Genomic DNA, 22,324 nt, shown 5'->3' with positions numbered 1-22,324 from the left:
GGTTGTCAGAAGGGCCTTGTTTGCCTTGATAAGGAGGAGTTTGAGCATTATATTTTAGACAATGGTTATCCATAATAGATTTGCAAATAGAGGAATAACATAATCAGATTTACTTTGTTTCTTTTTTAAAAGAAAGTAAAACTAAGACTGAAGAAAAGTCCCCTAAAATGAAATGCCAGATAATCCAAACTTCCATTACAACCATTTATAAACAGGTTTTAGGGGATTTTAGTCCTCATTCCACATCTTCTGAGATCCATCAGGATTACCAAGTCAGGCCAAGGCCCAAATGTTGACTCTGATACTTGGCATGAAGAATATGGAATTTTAATCTTCCACAGACTGTAAAAGCAAATCTTTTCCCATATTAGCTCAATACAGTGTGTAGTCAATGATGGAGTTATTAGTGAAATAGCTTCTTCTACAGGCTCACCTTTTTTTTTTTTTTTTTTTTTTTTTTTTGAGACGGAGTCTGGCTCTGTCGCCCAGGCTGGAGTACAGTGGCCGGATCTCAGCTCACTGCAAGCTCCGCCTCCCGGGTTCACGCCATTCTCCTGCCTCAGCCTCCCACGTAGCTGGGACTACAGGCGCCCGCCACCTCGCCCGGCTAAATTTTTTTTGTATTTTTTAGCAGAGACGGGGTTTCACTGGGTTATCCAGGATGGTCTCGATCTCCTGACCTCATGATCCGCCCGTCTCGGCCTCCCAAAGTGCTGGGATTACAGGCTTGAGCCACCGCGCCCGGCCACAGGCTCACCATTTTAATGGTGTTTTATATAACCTTTCCTTTTTGGGGACAGAAACATGAAAGTGCGGCAGTTTACTTTGGCTGATACCTGACAATTTCATTATGGTAGATTCCTGAATAACTTGCTTTGTGCATTCTTTTAATTATTATTTATATGTTTTCTTTCAGTTCTACAATATTGGTTTTTAACGTTAAAAGAAAATATGTCTTTTATAGTTCTCTCCTCTAAAGATAACTTCCTTATGTGTATATTGCTTAAACTAACACATGTAATTAGGTTGGTGCAAAAGTAATTGTGGTCTTTCTCTCCTTTCCTTCTTTCCTTCTTCCCTCCCTCCATCCCTCCTCCTCCTCCTCCTTTTCTTTCTTTCTTTCTTTCTTTCTTTCTTTCTTTCTTTCTTTCTTTCTTTCTTTCTTTCTTTCTTTCTTTCTTTCTTTCTTTCTTTCTTTCTTTTTCCTTCCTTCCTTCCTTCCTTCCTTCCTTCCTTCCTTCCTTCCTTCCTTCCTTCCTTCCTTCCTTCCTTTTTCCTTCTTTCCTTCTTCTCTCTCTTTTCTTTCCCTTTTTTTTTTTCTTTGAGACAGAGTTTAGCTCTTGTTGCTGTGGCACGATCTCGGCTCACTGCAACCTCTGCCTCCCGGGTTCAAGCAATTCTCCTGCCTCAGCCTCCCGAGTAACTGGGATTACAGGTGCATGCCACCACACCCAGCTAATTTTTTGTATTTTTAGTAGAAACGGGGTTTCACCATATTAGCCAGGCTGGTCTCGAACTCCTGACCTCAGGTGATCTGACGGCCTTGGCCTCCCAAAGTGCTGGGATTACAGGCGGGAGCCACCGTGCCTGGCCTCTTTTATTTTCTTTTTTTTTCTCCACCCAGGCCGTACCGCAGTGGTGGATCCAGCTCAGTACAACCTCTGCCTGCCCGGTTCATCCAATTCTCCTGCCTCAGCCTCACAAGTAGCTGAGATTACAGGCATGTGCCACCATGCCTGGCTAATTTTTTTTTTTTTTTTTAGTAGAGATGGAGTTTTGCCATGTTGGCCAGGCTGGTCTCGAACTCCTGACCTCAAATGATCTGCCCACCTCGGCTTCCCAAAGTGGTGGGATTACAGGCATGAGCCACCAGTCCCGGCCATTTTGGCCATTACTTTCCATGGCAAAAACTGTGATTACTTTTGCACCAATCTAATATGGGTATAATTGTTCTGTAGCTTTTGTTTCCAATTGAACATCTCAGATAAAATAGCTCACATAGATAGACTTAATGGGTACAGAATATTAGACCTCATGAATAATTCTACTCTGGGAGATTTACATTGTTTCCAGTTTTTCACGTTACCTATAATATTTTCTTAGGATAAGATTTTTTTTTTTTTTTTTTTTTTTTTTTGAGACTGGGTCTCGCTTTCTTTTTTTTTTTTTTTTTTTTTTTTGAGACGGAGTCTCACGCTATCGCCCAGGTTGGAGTGCAGTGGCGCGATCTCGGCTCACTGCAAGCTCCGCCTCCTGGGTTCACGCCATTCTCCTGCCTCAGCCTCCTGAATAGCTGGGACTACAGGCGCCCGCCACCGCGCCCGGCTAATTTTTTGTATTTTTAGTAGAGACGGGGTTTCACTGTGGTCTCGATCTCCTGACCTTGTGATCCGCCCGCCTCGGCCTCCCAAAGTGCTGGGATTACAGGCGTGAGCCACCGCGCCCGGCCTTACCAGTCTCGCTTTCTTGCCCAGGCTGGAGTGCAGTGGCATGATCTCCGCTCACTGCAGCTTCCGCCTCCCGGGTTCAAGCAATTCTCCCACCTCAGCCACCCGAGTAGCTGGGATTACAGGGGCGTGCCACCACGCCAGGCTAATTTTTTGCATTTTTAGTAGAGATGGGGTTTTACCATGATGGCCAGGCTGGTCTCGAACTCCTAACCTCAGGTGACACCCGCCTCACCCTCTCAAAGTGCCGGGATTACAGGCATGAGCCACTATGCCTTGCCAGGATAAGATTTTAAAAGTAGAATTTCTGGATCATACTAGAGCATCTTCAATTTTAATATATGTTGTCAAATTATCCTTTACAGTTTTGGCATAAATTTGTATTCCCACTTACAGAATATGAGAGTACCTGCTTTAGCAAATACTTGCCAACATTAAGCTTTTTCTTTCATTTTTATCTTTCCCAATATAATTGTCAAAAAACAGTTGAGTGTATTAACATGTATGTCTTCATCTGTCATCAGGTTAAACATATTTTTGTAAGTTTATTAACCATTTATATTTCCGTATTTGTGAATGTCTGTTGACAGTCTTTGTCACTTTTCTATTGATGTTTCGCACTATTGACTTGTAAGCCCTTTTTCTCTATGTGTCATACGTGATCCAGTAATGTTTTCTCAGTTGGACTGCAATCCTTTTAATCCAGTTATCATATTTTTTCTTTATTATTCGTAAGCAGGCAGGCAATTTATCAGTCTTTTTCTTCCTTCATTGTTACTTTTTCCTTAACTAATTGTAAAAGTATTACATACATTCACCTATTATACAGGTCACAACACAAACACATCACACAAACACATCAAATAAAAGTTCCGACATAAAAGCTATCGTTCTTTTTTAAATCTATTTTTTTTTTCTTACTTTTCAATCTTTGTGGGCACATAGTAGGTGTATATATTTATGGAGTACATGACATATTTTGATATAGGCATGCAATGTGTAATAATCACATCAAGGTAAATGGGGTATCTATTCACCTCCAGCGTTTATCCTTCTTTTGTGTTACAAACAATCCAATTATGCTCTTTTAGTTATTTTTAAATTTACAATAACTTATTGTTTTCTGTAGTCACCCCGTTGTGCTATCAAGTACTAGATCTTATTCATTCCATCTAAATATATGTTTGTATCCATTAACCATCCCCGCATCTCTGCCTTCCGCACTGCCCTCCCTGGTCTCTGATAACCAGTTTTCATTCTGTTTCCATGAACTCAATTGTTTTAAATCATTCTTGTTTTTTTTTTTTTTTTCTTTCAATAATCCTGTCCTCTCACTCACCTTACCATCCCCTTATATAAGCCCTTTAAAGGAATCCACTATATTTTCAATTCTATAGTGACTCTTAAAGAGATATTGGAAGTTCTTAGACCGGATTGCATATATTTAGGATGGCAATTAAATTAGCAAGTATGGCCAGCTTTTATTGATCATTAAAATGTATAAGAATTAAAACAATTGAAAAATTATATTAACCTTAAGAGTAATTTTCTAAATATATTTAAAGAGAACACTATATATGTTTAATTTCTGTTAAAACTGCTTTCTTAGCGCTTACATATGATATGAACAAAAAAAAGTTCAAATGTTGTTTGGATTGTGGGGATAGAGTTAACTTGGGGGTTAGAAAATGCCTTTTTTTGGCCGGGCGCGGTGGCTCAAGCCTGTAATCCCAGCACTTTGGGAGGCGAGGTGGGTGGATCACGAGGTCAGGAGATCGAGACCATCCTGGCTAACACGTGAAACCCCGTCTCTACTAAAAAAATACAAAAATTAGCCGGGAGCGGTGGCGGGCGCCTGTAGTCCCAGCTACTCGGGAGGCTGAGGCAGGAGAATGGCGTGAACCCGGGAGGTGGAGCTTGCAGTGAGCTGAGATCCGGCCACTGCACTCCAGCCTAGGGGACAGAGCGAGACTCCGTCTCAAAAAAAAAAAAAAAAAAAAAAAAAAAATGCCTTTTTGATCCTAGCTACTCGGGAAGCTGAGGCAGGAAAATTGCTTGAACACGGCAGATGGAGGTGGCAGTGAGGTGAGATCGCGCTATTGCACTGCAGCCTGTGCAACTGAGTGAAACGCTGTATCAAAAAAAAAAAAAAAAAAAAAAAGAAAAGAAAAAGAAAATGCCTTTTTGAATACAGACCTCCTCCTAACATGCATAATTTTCTGGATAAAGAAAGTTGTCATTATTTTCTTGTATTGAAGTGATACAGGTGATGTGCTCCTTAGCTTATTACATGTTTTAGTGTTAAATAATATTCGGTTTCATCTGCAGATTTGTAAAATAGAAACAAAGAGTGAACACATATTAATCTAAAGGAATTTCTTCATTTTAATAACTTCAAAATACTTTTGAATTATGTATTAACTTACACTTTAATCATGCATAATAGGAAAACTGAATGAAGCTTATTAAAATTATTCCTTGACATATTCAATGATAAAAAGGACGTGCTTTTGTGATTTTTCTGCAAATACTTGAAATGTATTCAAATATCCAATTTTAAGCAGTAGAACTAAGGCTATAACTGTGGTCACGCATTTACAAAATCCCTAAAACAAATTTCAAATTTGTATTATATTATTTCAGGAATTAAGCACAGTTAACAATGGTATCAGACTCACAGCAGATGACGTTACCTTTGCATTTTTCTAAAACAGAAGGGAGCAACATCAACCTTATCTCTTAAGGTTGAGGAATTCCTAACAGCGTTAGTCATAATGAAGAGTATCAACATCCTGAGGTGACACATTCTTTACCCAAAACTCTGTGGGGATTTTCAAAGTGGGAAATTCTTTTGTGTCTTTGAAACCAGGCAAATCAAAGGAATTTATTTTAATCTGGCTTAAATCCAGGCCAGTGAGTGGCACTAATAAGGAACAAACACATTAGCACCAAAAGGAAATGATCATTAGAAAGAAATCTTAATCTGTCCATAGCCCACAGGCTGAGATCTCCAAAGCCTTGTCACTGGACTTTAAATGTAAAAATCACATTCAAATGTGTAAAATGATAATGTACAAGAATATTTACATGTGAAAATTGGTGTTTTATGTGCATAATTGGTTAGCTGAATACCTTTTTGTTGGGAGTAGGGGGTGGAGTTCTCCTAGGAACTCTTGAGCTTGTGAAAGAAAAAGGAAGAGAAGTTTTTTGTGAAAGCACTACATTTAAGAGTGGATTCATTTTTCAAATTGAAAGTTAAATATTAAGTTCTGACAATTAAGCAAATTGGTTCTGATCGGATTTATTTTAATGGTGGTTCTCTAATTTCTGGTTTTACTTTCTGGAACATCAAGAATATTGAGAATTAAAAGAAGGTGGGGAAGAGTGACAGGACAGGAGTAACAGAAGACATTAAATACCAGACTTTAACCCTCCAGTATCCTAGGGTTGGAAAGGAGAAATATTGTGAGATAAAAGTGAGAAGTTGGTAAGAATTTCTGAATATGTGATAACTGCTGGGGTTATCAAAATAATCCTAGCGCAATGGGTTAATAGTTTTCTATTCGAGAGTGCCTTGAAATGTCATCAGATGTATATTTACTAATTTTTTTCATTGATAAAAAGATTTGGCTATCATCCTAGAATATAATGAGTTCTACATTAGCTATTGAGATGTAGTAAAAGCTGTTTTCATACATTTTTTGTAAGGCATACTCCAAGTGATTCAATATCTGCAGTGCATCAGGAAAATGTGGTGATTAATATTGTATGATGTAGATCACTAAGAGCTCCTCTTTCAAGGAGCTCCCCTAGGCAAAAAACAAAGTTTTAGAATCTGGAACTGAACATCAACAAATCTGCCTATACAGACAAACATGCTTACCATGTAATAATTGTTATATAGCAAATTAAAATGGTCATTGTGGGTTTTATAGAGTAAATATAGGCACAAATAAACAATCAAATTCAGGGTCTGCAAGCAGTGGTAGATGTAATCCAGTCTTGTTGCGAGCATGCTATGGAAATGTAGAGAACATCCTCATAACAAGCCTAATGGAATGTATTTCTTGTAGCAATGTGAGTGACCTGGTGTCCTTAATTCCTGGAGAGGTCTAGCTCAATGACATATTATTTTCACCTTAACCTGCTTTTTTTCTAGCATGCTTTATGTTTATCTTATGGCTAACCTATAAGGCTATGCTAATTTTACGCACAGACAGCACATTCCTGTTTGACCTTATTTCCCTTCCTCTAACTTCTGCAGCTGTTGGGCCTAAAGTTCCTCACAGTGTAATTTTGTGCTGGATGTGTTCTGAGAATGGATGAATTCAAGATACTCAAATACATACTTTATGGTCCCCTGAGGCAAGGCAATTGAAAACCACTTGATTGGAGGACATTTTGAAACACACCCATGCTTTTAAAATGCTTTGAATTATTGGAAACAAGAATTGCAGATATTCAACTTAGTAAACAGCAGCTGGAGGTAGAGATTGTCCTTTAAAATAAAGTCAGTGGATGGCCCTATGATTTTATTTATTCTTTTTTTTTTCTTGGTAGATGGAGTTTCGCTCTTGTCACCCAGGCTGGAGTGCAATGGCGTGATCCCAGCCCACTGCAACCTCTGCCTCCCAGGTTCATGCAATTCTCCAGCCTTGGCCTCCTGAGCAGCAGGGATTGCAGGCGTGCACCACCATGCCCATCTAATTTTTGTATTATTAGTAAAGACAGGGTTTCGCCATGTTAGCCAGGCTAGTCTCAAACTGCTGACCTCAGGTTTTCCACCTGTCTCAGCCTCCCAAAGTGCTGGGATTACAGGCATGAGCCACCACGCCTGACCTGACCTATGATTTTAAATCATCTTTGATCAAGCATGCATTATTCTATGCTACTTGAGCAGTTATCACCATCTGTAATGTTACCAGTGATATCATTGGTAATGTATGGGAGGAAAAGTCTGAGTCTCAAGAGTAACATGCATGTAGGGGTTTCAAGTCTCTGGTGGGAAAAAATGTCTTAAATGAATTTGTACTCAGGCATAAAAATAGATCCATAGATATTAATGGCAAGCACTTGTTTATGGACCCAACTTTGGAATTTTGGGAGGAAAGTTATATTCAGAAAACGCATGGAAACTCATCAGCTCTTTACTCCAAAATTTTTAGAGTCAGCAGTCACCAACCCTGGAGGGCTTATGAGAGAGATGGTCCCCTACTGAATAGTTACTGGATTGAGAACAGCAATGTTTCCTAGGATTGTATGATGATGTTTGTGCAAAGTGATAGATAATAATGAAGCAAATCTTAGACATTGAGATTTATCATAGGACATAACAGTTGCTAATTTCAGAATTATCTAGCTGTAGGTAACTTTTTTTTTTTTTTTTTTGAGACGGAGTCTCACTCTGTCGCCCAGGCTGGAGTGCAGTGGCCGGATCTCAGCTCACTGCAAACTCCGCCTCCTGGGTTTACGCCATTCTCCTGCCTCAGCCTCCCCAGCAGCTGGGACTACAGGCGCCTGCCACCTCGCCCGGCTAGTTTTTTTGTATTTTTTAGTGGAGACGGGGTTTCACCGGGTTAGCCAGGATGGTCTCGATCTCCTGACCTGTGATCCGCCCGTCTCGGCCTCCCAAAGTGCTGGGATTACAGGCTTGAGCCACTGCGCCCGGGTTTTTTTTTTTTTTTTTTTTTGAGAAAGAGTCTCGCTCTGTCACCAGGCTGGAATGTAGTGGCACGATCTTGGCTCACTGTAACCTCTACCGCCTGGGTTCAAGCAGTTCTGCTGCCTCAGCTTCCCGAGTAGCTGGGATTACAGGCACGCACCACCATGCCCAGCTAATTTTTGTATTTTTAGTAAAACGGGGTTTCACTGTGTTGGCCAGGCTGGTGTTGAACTCCTTACCTCAGGTGATCCACCTGCCTCTGCCTTCCAAAGTGCTAGGATTACAGGCGTGTGCCACCATGCTCGGCCTAGAAGATTTAACAAGGTACAGAAACAGAACAAAGAAGGAAGCAGCCACCTCTCTGGTAGCTATTTAATGCCATCATCATAACGCAGTTTTCCTGCTTCTCTATCCCTAAATTCTTATGCTACATGGTACTGTCTCCAGTCCCCAAAACCAACCCCAACCTCTCCCTCCAAGGAAATGTGGCAGTGTAAAATGTGACCATGCTTGCAACGTGAAGGAAAACTGCTAGCATTTACAATGCCATATACCAGCAGCAAGCGACCTGTGAAAGAGAAGAAACACTTGGCCCCGAATTTTTAACACTGAGTCTGGCTCTGTCGCCCAAGTTGGCCGGATCTCAGCTTGCAAAACCTCCCGGGTTTAGCCTCAGCCTCCATAGCTACCACAGCGCCCGCCACTTCGCCCGGCTAGTTTTTTTTTTTGTATTTTTTAGTAGAGACGGGCACCGTGTTAGCCAGGATGGTCTCGATCTCCTGACCTCGTGATCCGCCCGTCTCGGCCTCCCAAAGTTAACTAGCTAAAAATATAGTAGTACATCTAACTAAAGCAAGTCTAGTCATGTGTAAATCCATGAGGTTAGACTAAAAGGCAAGTTAAGGCACTGCAAGTTTGGTGATTCTAGAACTTTTTATAATAGACTTCATTAAGTTCAAAGAAAGAAGATATCATTGTGGGCAGGAAATGTCAGGGAAAACTGTGGAGGAGCTGTGGATTAGATTAGGCCCTAAAGGATGAGAAGGATTAAGTAGCAGGGGGGAAGGGATAGAATCAGAGGGGCAAGGGGGAAGCAGAAGGAAACAGCTTTAACAAAAATGTAGGAACAGGAATGCACCCAGAGATATGCTAAGGTGTAGAGGGAGTTCCCACCAGATGGCAGAGATCTTATCTCTAAGGTAGGAAGTGAGATCCAGCTGCATAAAGAATCCCAAAGGAGGTGTTAAGGACTTAAGAAGTGGGGGAAATTTTTGCACCATTTCTTATGGGGGATGTGGAGGATGTGCTGGAGTCTCAACAAGGGATGTTGCAGCACAGCTGGGAAACCCTTTTAGTGTAGCCTGTGAAATATTCGTGGTTGATTTTGCTGTCAGTACAAAGAATAGGGAGAAAGTAGTTTGGAGCATGCTCTGGTGTTTTTGCTAGCATTCCCAGGACTTACTAACCAAGGGTAAATGACCACTGAAGCCAGTAATTCTTATACACACGGCACAACCTGATCCTCACTCCCAGAAATTAGAGATTTTTTTATGAGAAATTCAAGGGAGAAGGGAGTCCATATTCTACACCCGACACTGTGTTAGGAGGCTCACTCTGGGCTCCTTGTCCTCACTGGATTACTAATATCACTCTCTGCTCTTTACCATTTGCTTCAACTCCATAAACCCTCCTTGAGACATGTGAGTAGATGCCTATGCAGGGCAAGCACTCCACTCACCTGGTACCCGGGCTGGGGACGAGGAGGAGGCAAGAGAGCAACTCTGGGGCATTAAATGTTAAGCAGCAAGTGCCTCTTTTTCTAGTTCAGTCCTTTTTTCCCCCTCCTCAGCTTTTGTTTGTTTGTTTTTTATTTTTTAGAGTCAGGATCTCCCTCTTTCTCACTGGCTGGAGTGCAAGGGTAGAATCCTGGCCCACTGCAGCCTTGATTTAGTAGCTGTGCCTACAGACATATGCCACCACGCCTGGCTATTTTTTTTTTTTTTTAACTTTTTGTTGAGACAGGGATATGGTGATGTTGGCCAGGCTTAGCTCAAGCAATCTTCCCACTTCTATCTCCTAAAGCACTGGGATTACAGGCCTGAACCACTGCACCTGGCTCTTCTCTCCCCACCTCTTTCTTTGTTTGAGACAGAGTCTCTCTCAGTCGCCCCAGCTGCAGTGCAGTGGCAATTGCTGCGGCCTCCAACTCCTAGGTTCAAATGATCCTCCTGCCTCAGCCTCCTGAGTAGCTAAGACTACAGGCATGTGCCACGATACCTGGCTAATTTTTGTATTTTTTTGTAGAGAAGAGGTTTCATCATGCCACCCAGGCTTGATGTTGCCAGGTCTTGAACTCCTGGGCTCAGGTGATCATCTCACCTCAGGCTCCCCAATGTGCTGGGACTACAAGTGTGAACCTTTGCGTTGGCCTCCCTCTCTTTTAAGCAACACCTACTGGCTATGACTGTCTCTATGACCGCTGCCCTTCATTTCATGAATATACTGTTAAGGAACCTTACAATAAGCCTAGTCTCTCCCTCTTGCCAGGTCTCCACATCATATTATTTTCCTCTAGCCTCAGGCCATTTCCTTCGGAGAGCACATTGATGCCTCCCAAAGCCTCACCAAGGTGCTTCTCCCGGACTCAAAGAATGAGTCTTGCTTCATTTGCTTATATTTGAATAAATGTGCAGGCAGGTGGTAGAAAGAGTTTTGGAGAAATCTCCAAACCCATAGATATTACAGCTAAGCGGACTAGATAGGTGGATACATATACAGTCATGTGTCACTTAATAACAGGAATACATTCTCAGAAATGCATCGTCAGACAATTTCATAATTGTGCAAACACCATAGAGTGTACCTACACAAACCTAGATGGTAGAGCCTACTACACACCCAGGTTACATGGTATTGTCAGAGGCATTTGAACCACAGCAACTCCATCTTGAACAGGGGTTGGGTGAAATGAAGCTGAGGCCTGCTGGGCTGCATTCCCAGGAGATTAAGGCATTCCTAGTCACAGGGTGAAATAGGATATTGGCACAAGATACAGGTCATAAGGACTGTGCTGATAAAACAGGTTGCAGTCTGGCCGGGCGCGGTAGCTCACGCCTGTAATCCCAGGACTTTGGGAGGCCGAGGCGGGCGGATCACGAGGTCAGGAGTTCAAGACCAGCATGACCAACATGGTGAAACCCCGTCTCTACTAAAAAAAATACAACAATTAGCCGGGTGTGCTGGCGGGCACCTATAGTCCCAGCTACTAGGGAGGCTGAGGTGGGAGAATCTCTTGAACCCGGGAGGCGGTGGAGGTTGCAGTGAGCCGAGATTGCATCATTGCACTCCAGCCTGGGCAACAGAGCGAGACTCTTTCTCAAAAACAAAAACAAAAACAAAACAAAAATGGGTTGCAGTGAAGAAGCCAGCCAAAACCCACCAAAACCAAGATGGCCACGAGAATGACCTCTGGTCATCTTCACTGCTACACTCCCACTAGCACCATGATGGTTTACAAATGCGATGGCAATGTCAGGAAGTTACCCTGTGTTGTCTAAAAGGGGAGACATGAATAACTCACCCCTTGTTTAGCTTATCATCAAGAAATAACTGGCTGGGCCTGGTGGCTCACCACTGTAATCCTAGCACTTTGGGAGTCCAAGGATGTGGATCACTCTAGGTCAGGAGTTTAAGACCAGCCTGGCCAACACAGTGAAACCCCATCTCTACTACAAATACAAAAATTAGCTGGGCGTGGTGGCACATGCCTGTAATCCCAACTACTTGGGAGGCTGAGGCATGAGAATCACTTGAACCCAGGAGACAGAGGTTTCAGTGAGCCAAGATTACGCCACTACACTCCAGCCTGGGCAATAGAGCGAGACTCTTTCTGTTGCCCAGAAAGTCTTGCTCTGTTGCCCAGAGTGAGACTCCGTCTCAAAAAAAATAAATAAATAAATAATAAAAAATTCTATTATTGCATGGGGATATATAAAACAGCTTTCCAGTTGTTCACAGATTCTCTTTTCCACTAGACTGGGAACAGCTCGAGGACAGGACAATCACTATTGCATGTCCTCTGCCTGGCATAGTAATTAGTCCCCAGTTAACGTTGGCTCACCTGCACGGAAGCCATAGTCCCTTTCTGGGCCCTGGTTTCCTTTTGTATAAAATAAAATATTTGCACCATATGATTTCCAACATCCTTTCCAGTTCTAACATCCTATGGTCGATCCGAAGCTTCTTTTTTTTTTTTTTTTTTTTTTTTTTTGAGACAGAGTCTCGCTCTGCCGCCCAGGCTGGAGTGCAGTGGCGTGATCTTGGCTCACTGCAAGCTCCGCCTCCCGAGTTCACGCCATTCTCCTGCCTCAGCCTCCCGAGTAGCTGGGACTACAGGCGCCCGCCACCTCGCCCGGCTAGTTTTTTTGTATTTTTTAGTAGAGACGGGGTTTCACCGTGTCAGCCAGGATGGTCTCGATTTCCTGACCTCGTGATCCGCCCGTCTCGGCCTCCCAAAGTGCTGGGATTACAGGCTTGAGCCACCGCGCCCAGCCCCGAAGCTTCTTATAAATCAAAAGCAGAGGTAGCGAACTGTTAGCTTGTGAGCTGAGTTGGGTCCACATTGTTTTTGTTGTTTGTATTGTTATGAGTATTTTTTTTTGGGGGGGGTGTATTATATTAAAAACTTTTAATGAGTTCCAGGGGCTAAAAGTCTTCATATTAAAGTACAGATTTCTAGCTTCTCTCAAAGAAACAGGACTCACTGAGCCTGCTTTCTCCCTCAGGCAGCCATTGGCTAGAGCACTCTCATGTGGCTGCCACCTGCAAACTCAACTTAAGGTCCCTGTTCCCCCATCTCCAGGCCACAATATATATTAAGTTTATAATTCCTGCTCTAAAGTTGCCCAAGAAAACTTACTAGAAAGTGATGCAGTAGAAAGGAGAGTGAGGGGGTCATGTAAAGATAAGAGTGGAGCTTTGAGGAGATGAAATACTGGAAGAACACGTTCTACATAGTAACGGTGGTCACCCCTAGAAATAGAGACGGGGAGGAGGGAGAAAGATGAAGATGTTTTACTTTTTTACCTCAAACTCTTATATCCTAATAGTCCACCAGTTAGGAAAATCCCAGATGAAGACTTAAAGGCATATCATCTTAGAAGTAGCTAATATTTATTTTGCCAGGGTTTAAAGTCTGATGGTGGACCACTGTATATGCCTTGTGGCAAGAACAACTTCCCACCCTGCTTCCCCACCTCAATCCTGCCCCCCTCTAATCCCCTGGGCCCCATCATTAATTGATTAAAGAAACTGGATTAATTGTCCTATGTCGTTTCACATTCTGGATATGTCTCATTGCTTTCTTGTGTCATTTAACTTGTTCCACTGTCCTGCCACACATGTGTGTAAAGACTGAATTATGACCTTTCCAATGAGTTAGTTAACTGGTAAGGGCTTCATGGAACTATTGTTTGTTGGCTCTGTATCATGCCAATAATAATATAAATGTTTTCTTTTTTTTTTTCCTTAAGCTAGTCAAGTGAAGCAGTGGGAGTGGAGAAGGAACAAAGAAATCTGTAACTGGTTATAATTAATTAGTTGAAAACACCATTGCACTTGGACTAGCCTTACTATTATTATTATTAAAACAGAGTCTTGCTCTGCTGTGCAGGCTGGAGTACAGTGACTTGATTATAGCTCACGGCAGCCTCAACCTCCTAGACTCAAGTGATGGAATGCTCTTCTAATGTTGGAAGGATTGAGTTTCGGCTTTGTTTTCTAGAACTGAAGCCTGACTTAGAACCATTTACTCCCTTTCTTTCATGCAACTCTCAGAACATTTAAGAGGACAACTTGAGGCAGGAGGATCATTTATTCCTAGGAGTTCAAGGCCAGCCTGGGCAACATAGCAAGATCCCATCTCAAGAAAAAAAAAAAGCAAACAAAAAACAACAAAAAAAGAAAACAACCTGAATGTATAGTATGCCTGGCTCATGGGGATAATACGGGGCAAAATGATCTGTTGCCCAGTCCTTCAACCTAGTATGTTATTCAATTTCGCTCTACAATACACTATGTGCTCTGACATAATTTATTTGACAATATTTATCTATATGACAAATTAGGCCATTAGGGTTCAGTGGCTCATACCTGTAATCCCAGCACTTTGGGAGGCTGAGGTGGGTGGATCACTCAAGGCCAGGAGTTTGAGACCAGCCTGGCCAACATGGCAAAAACCTATCTCTACTAAAAATACAAAAATTACCCAGGCATGGTGGCGGGCACCTGTAATCCCAGCTACTCAGGAGACTAAGGCAGGAGAATCACTTGAACCCAGGAGGCAGAGGTTGCAGTGGGCCAAGATCAGGCCACAGCACTTCCAGCTTGGGCAATAGCATGAGACACAGTCTCAAACAAACAAACAAAAAGACTGGCCGGGCCCGCGGTGGCTCATACCTGTAATCCCAGCACTTTGGGAGGCTGAGGTGGGCGGATCACGAGGTCAGGGGATCGAGACCATCCTGGCTAACACGGTGAAACCCCCGTCTCTACTAAAAATACAAAAAAATTAGCCAGGCATGTTGGTGGGCACTTGTAGTCCCAGCTACTCCGGAGGCTGAGGCAGGATAATGGCGTGAACCCAGAAGGCGGAGCTTGCAGTGAGCCGAGATAGCGCCACTGCACTTCAGCCTGGGCGACAGAGTGAGACTCCCTCTCAAAAAAAAAAAAAAAAAAAAAAGACAAATTATTTCTTGTTTATAAAACAAAGGTGGGCATGTTTATTTATTTTTATTTTTATTTTCATTTTTTTGAGACGGAGTCTCACTCTGTCACCCAGGCTGGGATGAGGTGGCAGGCGCCTGTAATCCCAGCTACTCGGGAGGCTGAGGCAAGAGAATCACTTGAACCTGGGAGGCGGAGGTTGCAGTGAGCCAAGATCGTGCCACTGCACTCCAGCCTGAGTGACAGAGCAAACCTCTGTCTCAAAAAATAAATAAATAAATAAAAAGTAAGAATTACGCTTTCTCTTTTATTTAACAACGGTAGTGAAATAGAATGAACTCAAATTGTGGTTTTTCTTTGCCAGTGAAGAAGAGTACAGTGAAGCCTGAATGTAGGAGTCAGTGTCAGAATGCTGTAGAATTGTGTGTCACAACATATACTTTGGAGATTTATCCTTTCCTGGTTTCTACTTGGCAGGATGTGAGGGTTGGAGCACTTGGCTCTCTCAGGTTGAGCATTATAGGATACAAAATCTAGCTGGGGTTTATGATTTCGCCAGTTCAGTATTGTTGGTTCAGAAATAATTTGGTTATCAATTCACATAGAACTAACTAATCAAACTTTGGGGAAATAGATTCTCTATAATTTATAAGATACTGCTTTATAACCCAAAATGGCAATCAATTTATTAGTGGTGGGATTGTGTCTTTCCAGTGTCTAGAATAGTAATGTTTATCTGGTATTCAAGTACTTGCCAAACCAAATTAATAATCTGCATGTTACTTGGGAGAATTGGTTAAGTACATAGGGAGTTGTCTGTGATGGAAGCTGAGGAACTATGAAAGCTTTATGATTATGAACACTTGAGTAAGAGATTTTTTGAGCTTGGCTGGAAAAATATTGAAAAATTAAATCTTGTGACTCACGCCTGTAATCCCAACACTTTGGGAGGCCACGGTGGGTGGATCACCTGAGGTCAGGAGTTCGAGACCAGTCTGGTCAATATAGTGAAACCCCATCTCTACTAAAAATACAAAAATTAGCCCTACATGGTGGTGGGCACCTGTAATCCCAGCTACTCAGGAGGCTGAGGCAGGAGAATAGCTTGAACCCGGGAGGCAGAGGTTGCAGTGAGCTGCGATTGTGGCATTGCATTCCAGCCTGGATAACAGAACGAGACTCCATCTCAAAAGAAAAAGAAAAAGAAAAGTTAGATCTTAGGAAATTTTCTTAGAATTCATGAGTGCCATCACTTAAAAAAAAAAATTGTTCTTTTTTTTTTTTTTTTTTTTTTTTGAGACGGAGTCTCGCTCTGTCGCCCAGGCTGGAGTGCAGTGGCCAGATCTCAGCTCACTGCAAGCTCCGCCTCCCGGGTTCCCGCCATTCTCCTGCCTCAGCCTCCCGAGTAGCTGGGACCACAGGCGCCGCCACCTCGCCCGGCTAATTTTTTTTGTTTTTTTAGTAGAGACGGGGTTTTGCCGTGTTAGCCAGGATGGTCTCGATCTCCTGACCTTGTGATCCACCCGTCTCGGCCTCCCAAAGTGCTGGGATTACAGGCTTGAGCCACCGCGCCCGGCCAAAAAAATTGTTCTTACATCACCCCGTAATTCCCAAATTATATCATTTCATTGATGACAGTTTAGGCTAGCGCTTTCCTGAGGTCTCTCAATGACAGCAGTGACTTTTCCTTCTTTTTTTCTTTTTTTTTTTTTCCTTCTTTTTTTCTTTTTTTTTTTTGAGACAGAGTTTTGCTCTTGTCACCCAGGCTGGAGTGCAATGGCATAACCTCCACCTCCCGGGTTCGAGCGATTCTCCTGCCACAGCCTCTCAAGTAGCTGGGATTACAGGTGTCCACCACCATGCCCGGCCAATTTTTTTATTTTTTTATTTTTTATTTTATTTTATTTTTGAGACGGAGTCTCACTCTGTCACCCAGGCTGGAATGCAGTGGCGCGATCTCGGCTCACCGCAACCACCGCCTTCCAGGTTCAAGAGATTCTCTCACCTCAGCCTCCCAAGTAGCTGGGATTATAGGTGCTTGCCACCACGCCCGGCTAATTTTTGTATTTTTAGTAGAGATGAGGTTTCGCCATGTTGGCCAGGCTGGTCTCAAACTCCTGACCTCAGGTGATCCACCTGCCTTGGCCTCCCAAAGTGCTGGGATTACGGGCGTGAGCCACCGCGCCTGGCCTATTTTTTTATTTTTAGTAGACACGGGGTTTCACCACGTTGGCCAGGCTGGTCTTGAACTCCTAAAGTCAGGTGATCCACCTGCCTCGGCCTCCCAAAGTGCTGGGATTACAGGTGTGAGCCACTGTGCCCTGCTGACAGCAGTGACTTTTCTTTTTCTTTTTTTTTTCTTTTTTCTTTTGGAGACGGAGTCTGGCTCTGTCACCCAGGCTGGAGTGCAGTGGCGCCATCTCGGCTCACTGCAAGCTCCGCCTCCCGGATTCACGCCATTCTCCTGCCTCAGCCTCCCGAGTAGCTGGGACTACAGGCGCCCGCCACCTCGCCTGGCTAGTTTTTCGTATTTTTTAGTAGAGACGGGGTTTCACCGTGTTAGCCAGGATGGTCTCGATCTCCTGACCTCGTGATCCGCCCGTCTCGGCCTCCCAAAGTGCTGGGATTACAGGCTTGAGCCACCGCGCCCAGCCGACTTTTCTTATCAGTAACTGTCTAATAGTATTAACAAAAGTCTACACTGATGAATCACCATGTGGTAGGCACATTTGCAGGTATTTTACACGCATTAATTTATTTGATCTCATAAGAATCCTGCGAGGTGAGAGCTAATATCATCTCTGGTTTTATAGATGAGGAATTAGAGAATTAGTTTAAAGTAGCTAACTTTTGGACAGTTAATCATGGATTATGAGTTCTTGTAAATTGAAATCATGGAGCTTTTGACTCATGAATATCTTATACTTCTCTACACTTTGCCTGCTAGATTTTAGGGTGAATCTTTTGTGTTTGTAGTCGTATCATTATAAAACAGGAATAAAGAAAGGCTGTGGATTGAGAAGTGGTGTATGTTAAGGAGAAAAGAAATGTAAAAGCCTTCTTAATTTTGGGTTGTAATCCTTCTGAAGGTGGATTTTTCTTTTTGTTTTTTGTTTTTTTTTTTTGAGACGGAGTCTCGCTCTTATTGCCCAGGCTGGAGTGCAATGGCACAGTCCTGGCTCACTGCAACCTCCACCTCTTGGGTTCAAGCTATTCTCCTGCCTCAGTCTTCCAAGTAGCTGGGATTACAGGCATGCACCACTACACCCGGCTAATTTTGTATTTTTTTTTAAGTAGAGGTAGGGTTTGTCCCTGTTTGTCAGACTGGTCTTGAACTCCTGACCTCAGGTGATCCTCCTGCCTTGGCCTCCCAAAGTGCTGGGATTACAAGCATGAGCCACCGCGCCCAGCCAAGATGGACTTTTTTTTTAGGTGTATTTTTCTGAGTCACATACACATTTTTTTTGTTGTTGTTGTTGTTGTTGTTTTTTTGGTTTTTTCAAATGTTTATTTTATGTACAAAGAACTATCATGGTTTTTCACTGAGTAGATGCCTTGGATAATCCTTTGAAGGAAGATCATTTAGTCCAACTTAATGAAACCGATATCCTTCGCGTACTGACGGAAACACTGGCGGCACGTATTGAGGCCATATTTCCGGATCAGACTGTGCTGGTTTGAACACACGCGACAAGAGCGAGAACCCTGGCCGAATTTTCGCGGGTGGCTCCAGTACAGCTGCTGGTGACCCATCTTGCTCTCAGAAGTGCAACGAGGTAAAAAAAAGCTCACATACACATTCTAACATTAAATTAGAAAAATGGAATTTTTTTTCCTATTTATAGTCAATTTTAAAATTTCTTTATTTTATTTTTATTAAGTACATCATAACGCACTGCATAATCTTTCAGCAGGAGTAGATGAGCATAACTGAATTATTTTCTCATCAATCAGGAAACGCTGTCTATTTTTATTTATTTATTTATTTATTTTTTGAGATGGAGTCTCACTCTGTTGCTCAGGCTGAGTGCAGCGGCTTGATCTCGGCTCACTACAACCTCCGCCTCCCAGGTTCAAGTGATTCTCCTGCCTCAGCCTCCTGAGTAGTTGGGATTATAGGCGAGCAGATGCCACCAGGCCCGGCTAATTTTTGTATTTTTAGTAGAGACGGGGTTTCACTGTGTTGGCCAGCCTGGTCTTGAACTCCCGACCTCATGTGATCTGCCCACCTCAGCCTCCCAAGCTGTTGGGATTACAGGCGTGAGCCACCGCTCCTGGAAGGAAATGCTTTCTAATCAATCTTCTCCAAACCCTTTGACAGATACTGTAGTAGTGACTCCACAGATATGCCCCTTTCCATCAAACTCTGCTAACAGAAATACTGGCTAACTCTTTTTTCCTTGCTCCAGTTAGTGAACTTGTCAATGCGTGCAGTGGCCACTTTGGGGATGAGGAACTTCGTGCCCATGAGGGTGATTCTAGGGAGAATTTCGAACCACATAGCGACATAGTTATCTAGTGCAGAAATCTTTTAGGACCTTTATAGGTGACCTATCTTCTTATGGTCCTTTTTAGATTTGAAATACACGCCTAAATATATTTTACTCTCTGATTAAAAGTTATTTCTTCCTAGTTTTTCTATTTTTGATTTTCATTCAAAAAATACTATGGATTAGGTCTAAAGAACAGTCTTTACAAGATAGCCTTTTTTTTAAGAGACAAGGTCTTGCTTTGTCACCCAGATTGGAGTGCAGGGGCGTGATCACAGCTCACTGCAGCTTCAAATTCCTGGGCTCAAGTGATTCTTCTGCCTCAGCCTCCTGAGTAGCTGGGACTACAGGCACGCACCACTGCGCCTGGCTAATTTATTTTATTTTTTGTAGAGACAAGATCTCTCTTTTTTGCTCAGGCTGGTCTCAAACTTTTGGCTTCAAGCGATCCTCCTGCCTCACCCTTCCAAAGCGCTGGGATTACAGGCGTGAGCTACCATGCTGGGCCCAAATCTTTCTAATTACCACATTTGAATAGCTATTTTCTTTACCTTCCTAGGAAATGTTTTCAGACTATAAGAATAAAGACACAAGTTGCATGAAAATAAGCATCCTCTTTGCTCTGTTCCTTGGTGGTAAATCCCATCTCAATAATGTTGACAGCTTCGGGGGTGAGTAAATTAGCATGTGAAAAACAAGTCATTTTCTCTTTTACCCTCCCATTTTCTGATTTTGATTTGCTTCAGTGGCATCATTCCAGCGTTCTCCAGTCATCAGGACTTGGACATATTTGATTAATAATGATTATTATGGCTGTATGCATTGTAGAGGACTTTGTACTTTTCAAAGTGCTTCTGCGTTCATATATATATATTTTTCTCTCTTTCCTTCATCTTCTCCATATCAATTCATTACCAAGTTCCTACTGATTCCGTAGCTGTAATGTCTTTTAAATTCAACCACTTAATTTCAGTAGCTGACACTATAAAAATCACAGCATAGTAGGGCTGGAAGGATCCTTAGAGTCCACTTAATATGAGCTTCTCATTTTATAAATGTAAAAACTGAGATCTAATGTGGTTGAGTAACTTTGGCAAGATTATGGTTACCCCTTACCCCAGGCTCCTTGACCACTGCTTTCAAGGCCATAAATCAATGGTTGACTGATTGTTTGGTTTCACCCCCACCCACCTGCCCACCCCAATTACGTTCTATTCTGTATAGAATTGGGAGAAAAGTATTTTTCAAATTCCATATTCTTAAAGGTGGGCTCTTTCCTCGAGACTTAATGGGATTTCTTATTTTTCAATATATTAAATCAAAAGTCCTTTAAGTGGGTTTACTATGTATTCCTTCTGGTTTTTTTTTTTTTTTTTGAGACGGAGTTGCTCTGTCGCCTAAGCTGGAGTGCGGTGGTGCAATCTTGGCTCACTGCAACCTCCACCTCCTGGGTTCAAGCAGTTCTCCTGCTTCAGCCTCCTGAGTAGCTGGGATTATAGGCATATACCACCATGCCCGGCTAATTTTTGTATTTTTTTAGTAGAGACAGGGTTTCACCATGTTGACCAGGCTGGTCTCAAACTCCTCCCCGCGTGATCCGCCTGCCACGGCCTCCCAAAGTGCTGAGATTACAGGCTTGAACCACCGCACCTGGCCATGTGTTCCTTCTTTATAAAGTAAACACACGCATTTTTATAGTAAATTAATTACATTTGAATGTATGTTGTTTTTATAATGTCCTGAAATTTTGGGCATACATATTTTATTTTCCTAGTATGCTTGAAATATCTTGAATTAGAAACTGTGCCATTTATTTCTTTTATAAGTCTTTCCATGGTATCTTATGCAATGTTCTGAGTTGGTGCTCAATAAATAAAAATAAAGTTCTCGCCAGGCACCGTGGCTCACGCTGTAATCCCAGCACTTTGGGAGACCGAGGCAGGTCGATCACGAGGTCAGGAGATTGAGACCATCCTGGCTAACACGGTGAAACCCCGTCTCTACTAAAAATGCAAAAAATTAGCCCAATGTGGTGGCACACGCCTGTAGTCCCAGCTGCTCGGGAAGCTGAGGCAGGAGAGTCACTTGAACCCGGGAGGCAAAGGTTGCAGTGAGTCCAGATTGCACCACTGCACTCCAGTCTGGGCGAGAGAGCGAGACTCCATCTCAAAAAAAAAAAAAAAAATTTATAAATAAATAAAAATAAAATAAAAATAGAGTTCTCTTCCAAGTTAAGTGCAAAGACAGCGCTTGGAAATCTTTCTTTCAATAAGAAATGTGTACACAATGCTCTACACAATCTTCCTCTACTATGCGTCTTCACTTACCATACTCATACCATTGCATGAAAAATACCATATTTTTTCATGCAATTGCCTTTTTTCCTTATGTCACTCTATTCTCCTATAAACTCTTTGAAAGAAGGAACTGAGCCTCTGGTAGGTTCTGAATAACATAGTAAGTTCTTAAGAACTATTGAGTTCATCTAACTGCATTGGCTATACCAAGTGTTGTAGGAATACAGAGAAGCACAGAGGAAGGAATAATTAACTTTTCTGCAGGTGATGTGGTGCTAGAGAAAGCCATACCAACATCTGAGTTGAGTCTTGAATTTGCTGGGCATGGGGAAAAGACATTTCAGGTAAATTACCAAGGTGCGGAGAGTTCCAACATTTTAGATGTACCTTTGTTTAAGATGCCCCAGGCAATTGGTGTTTTGCCATACTGAAAGCTCAGAACTCAAAGGGCTATTTATTTGAATTTCAATTTATTACTCAAGTTAAAACAAATGTTTTCTTGATATTTGATTAAATAAGTCATTGGAACATAAATAAATGCAAGGAAACATATTAGGTAAAGGAAAAATTAGTAAGTTCAAATGTCTACTCTTAATAAAGCAAGGTGATTTGGTGAATCGGTAACCTCTATTTTAAAACTGCAACAAGGCTTTATAATATGATTCTCTTGATTTCTTTTACTTTTTCAAGGGTTTGAAACTTTTA

The 22,324-nt window shown here is 42.3% G+C and overlaps 2 protein-coding genes across 8 annotated transcripts in view; one reads left to right on the top strand and one right to left on the bottom strand.

Moving 5' to 3' along the window:
• ANK2 (ankyrin 2) overlaps positions 1-22,324 on the top strand; it is a 695,484-nt gene that overhangs the window by 42,753 nt on the left and 630,407 nt on the right. The gene's annotated exons all lie outside the window — the stretch shown is intronic.
• LOC126955627 (40S ribosomal protein S29-like) lies at positions 18,318-18,620 on the bottom strand. Its single transcript, XM_050792449.1, has one exon. It carries the CDS (start codon positions 18,583-18,585, stop codon positions 18,415-18,417), a length of 171 nt encoding a protein of 56 aa, XP_050648406.1. The 5' UTR covers positions 18,586-18,620; the 3' UTR covers positions 18,318-18,414.

The sequence above is a fragment of the Macaca thibetana genome, chromosome 5 (genome assembly GCF_024542745.1).
Source record: "Macaca thibetana thibetana isolate TM-01 chromosome 5, ASM2454274v1, whole genome shotgun sequence".
Classification (NCBI taxonomy): Eukaryota; Metazoa; Chordata; class Mammalia; order Primates; family Cercopithecidae; genus Macaca; species Macaca thibetana.
The sequence above is the reverse complement of the archived record's forward strand: the minus strand, read 5'-3'. Positions and strand labels throughout refer to the sequence as shown.

Excerpts from the sequence above, each read along its gene's own strand:
- LOC126955627 (XM_050792449.1), bottom strand. The coding sequence starts at position 18,585 with ATGGGTCACCAGCAGCTGTACTGGAGCCACCCGCGAAAATTCGGCCAG.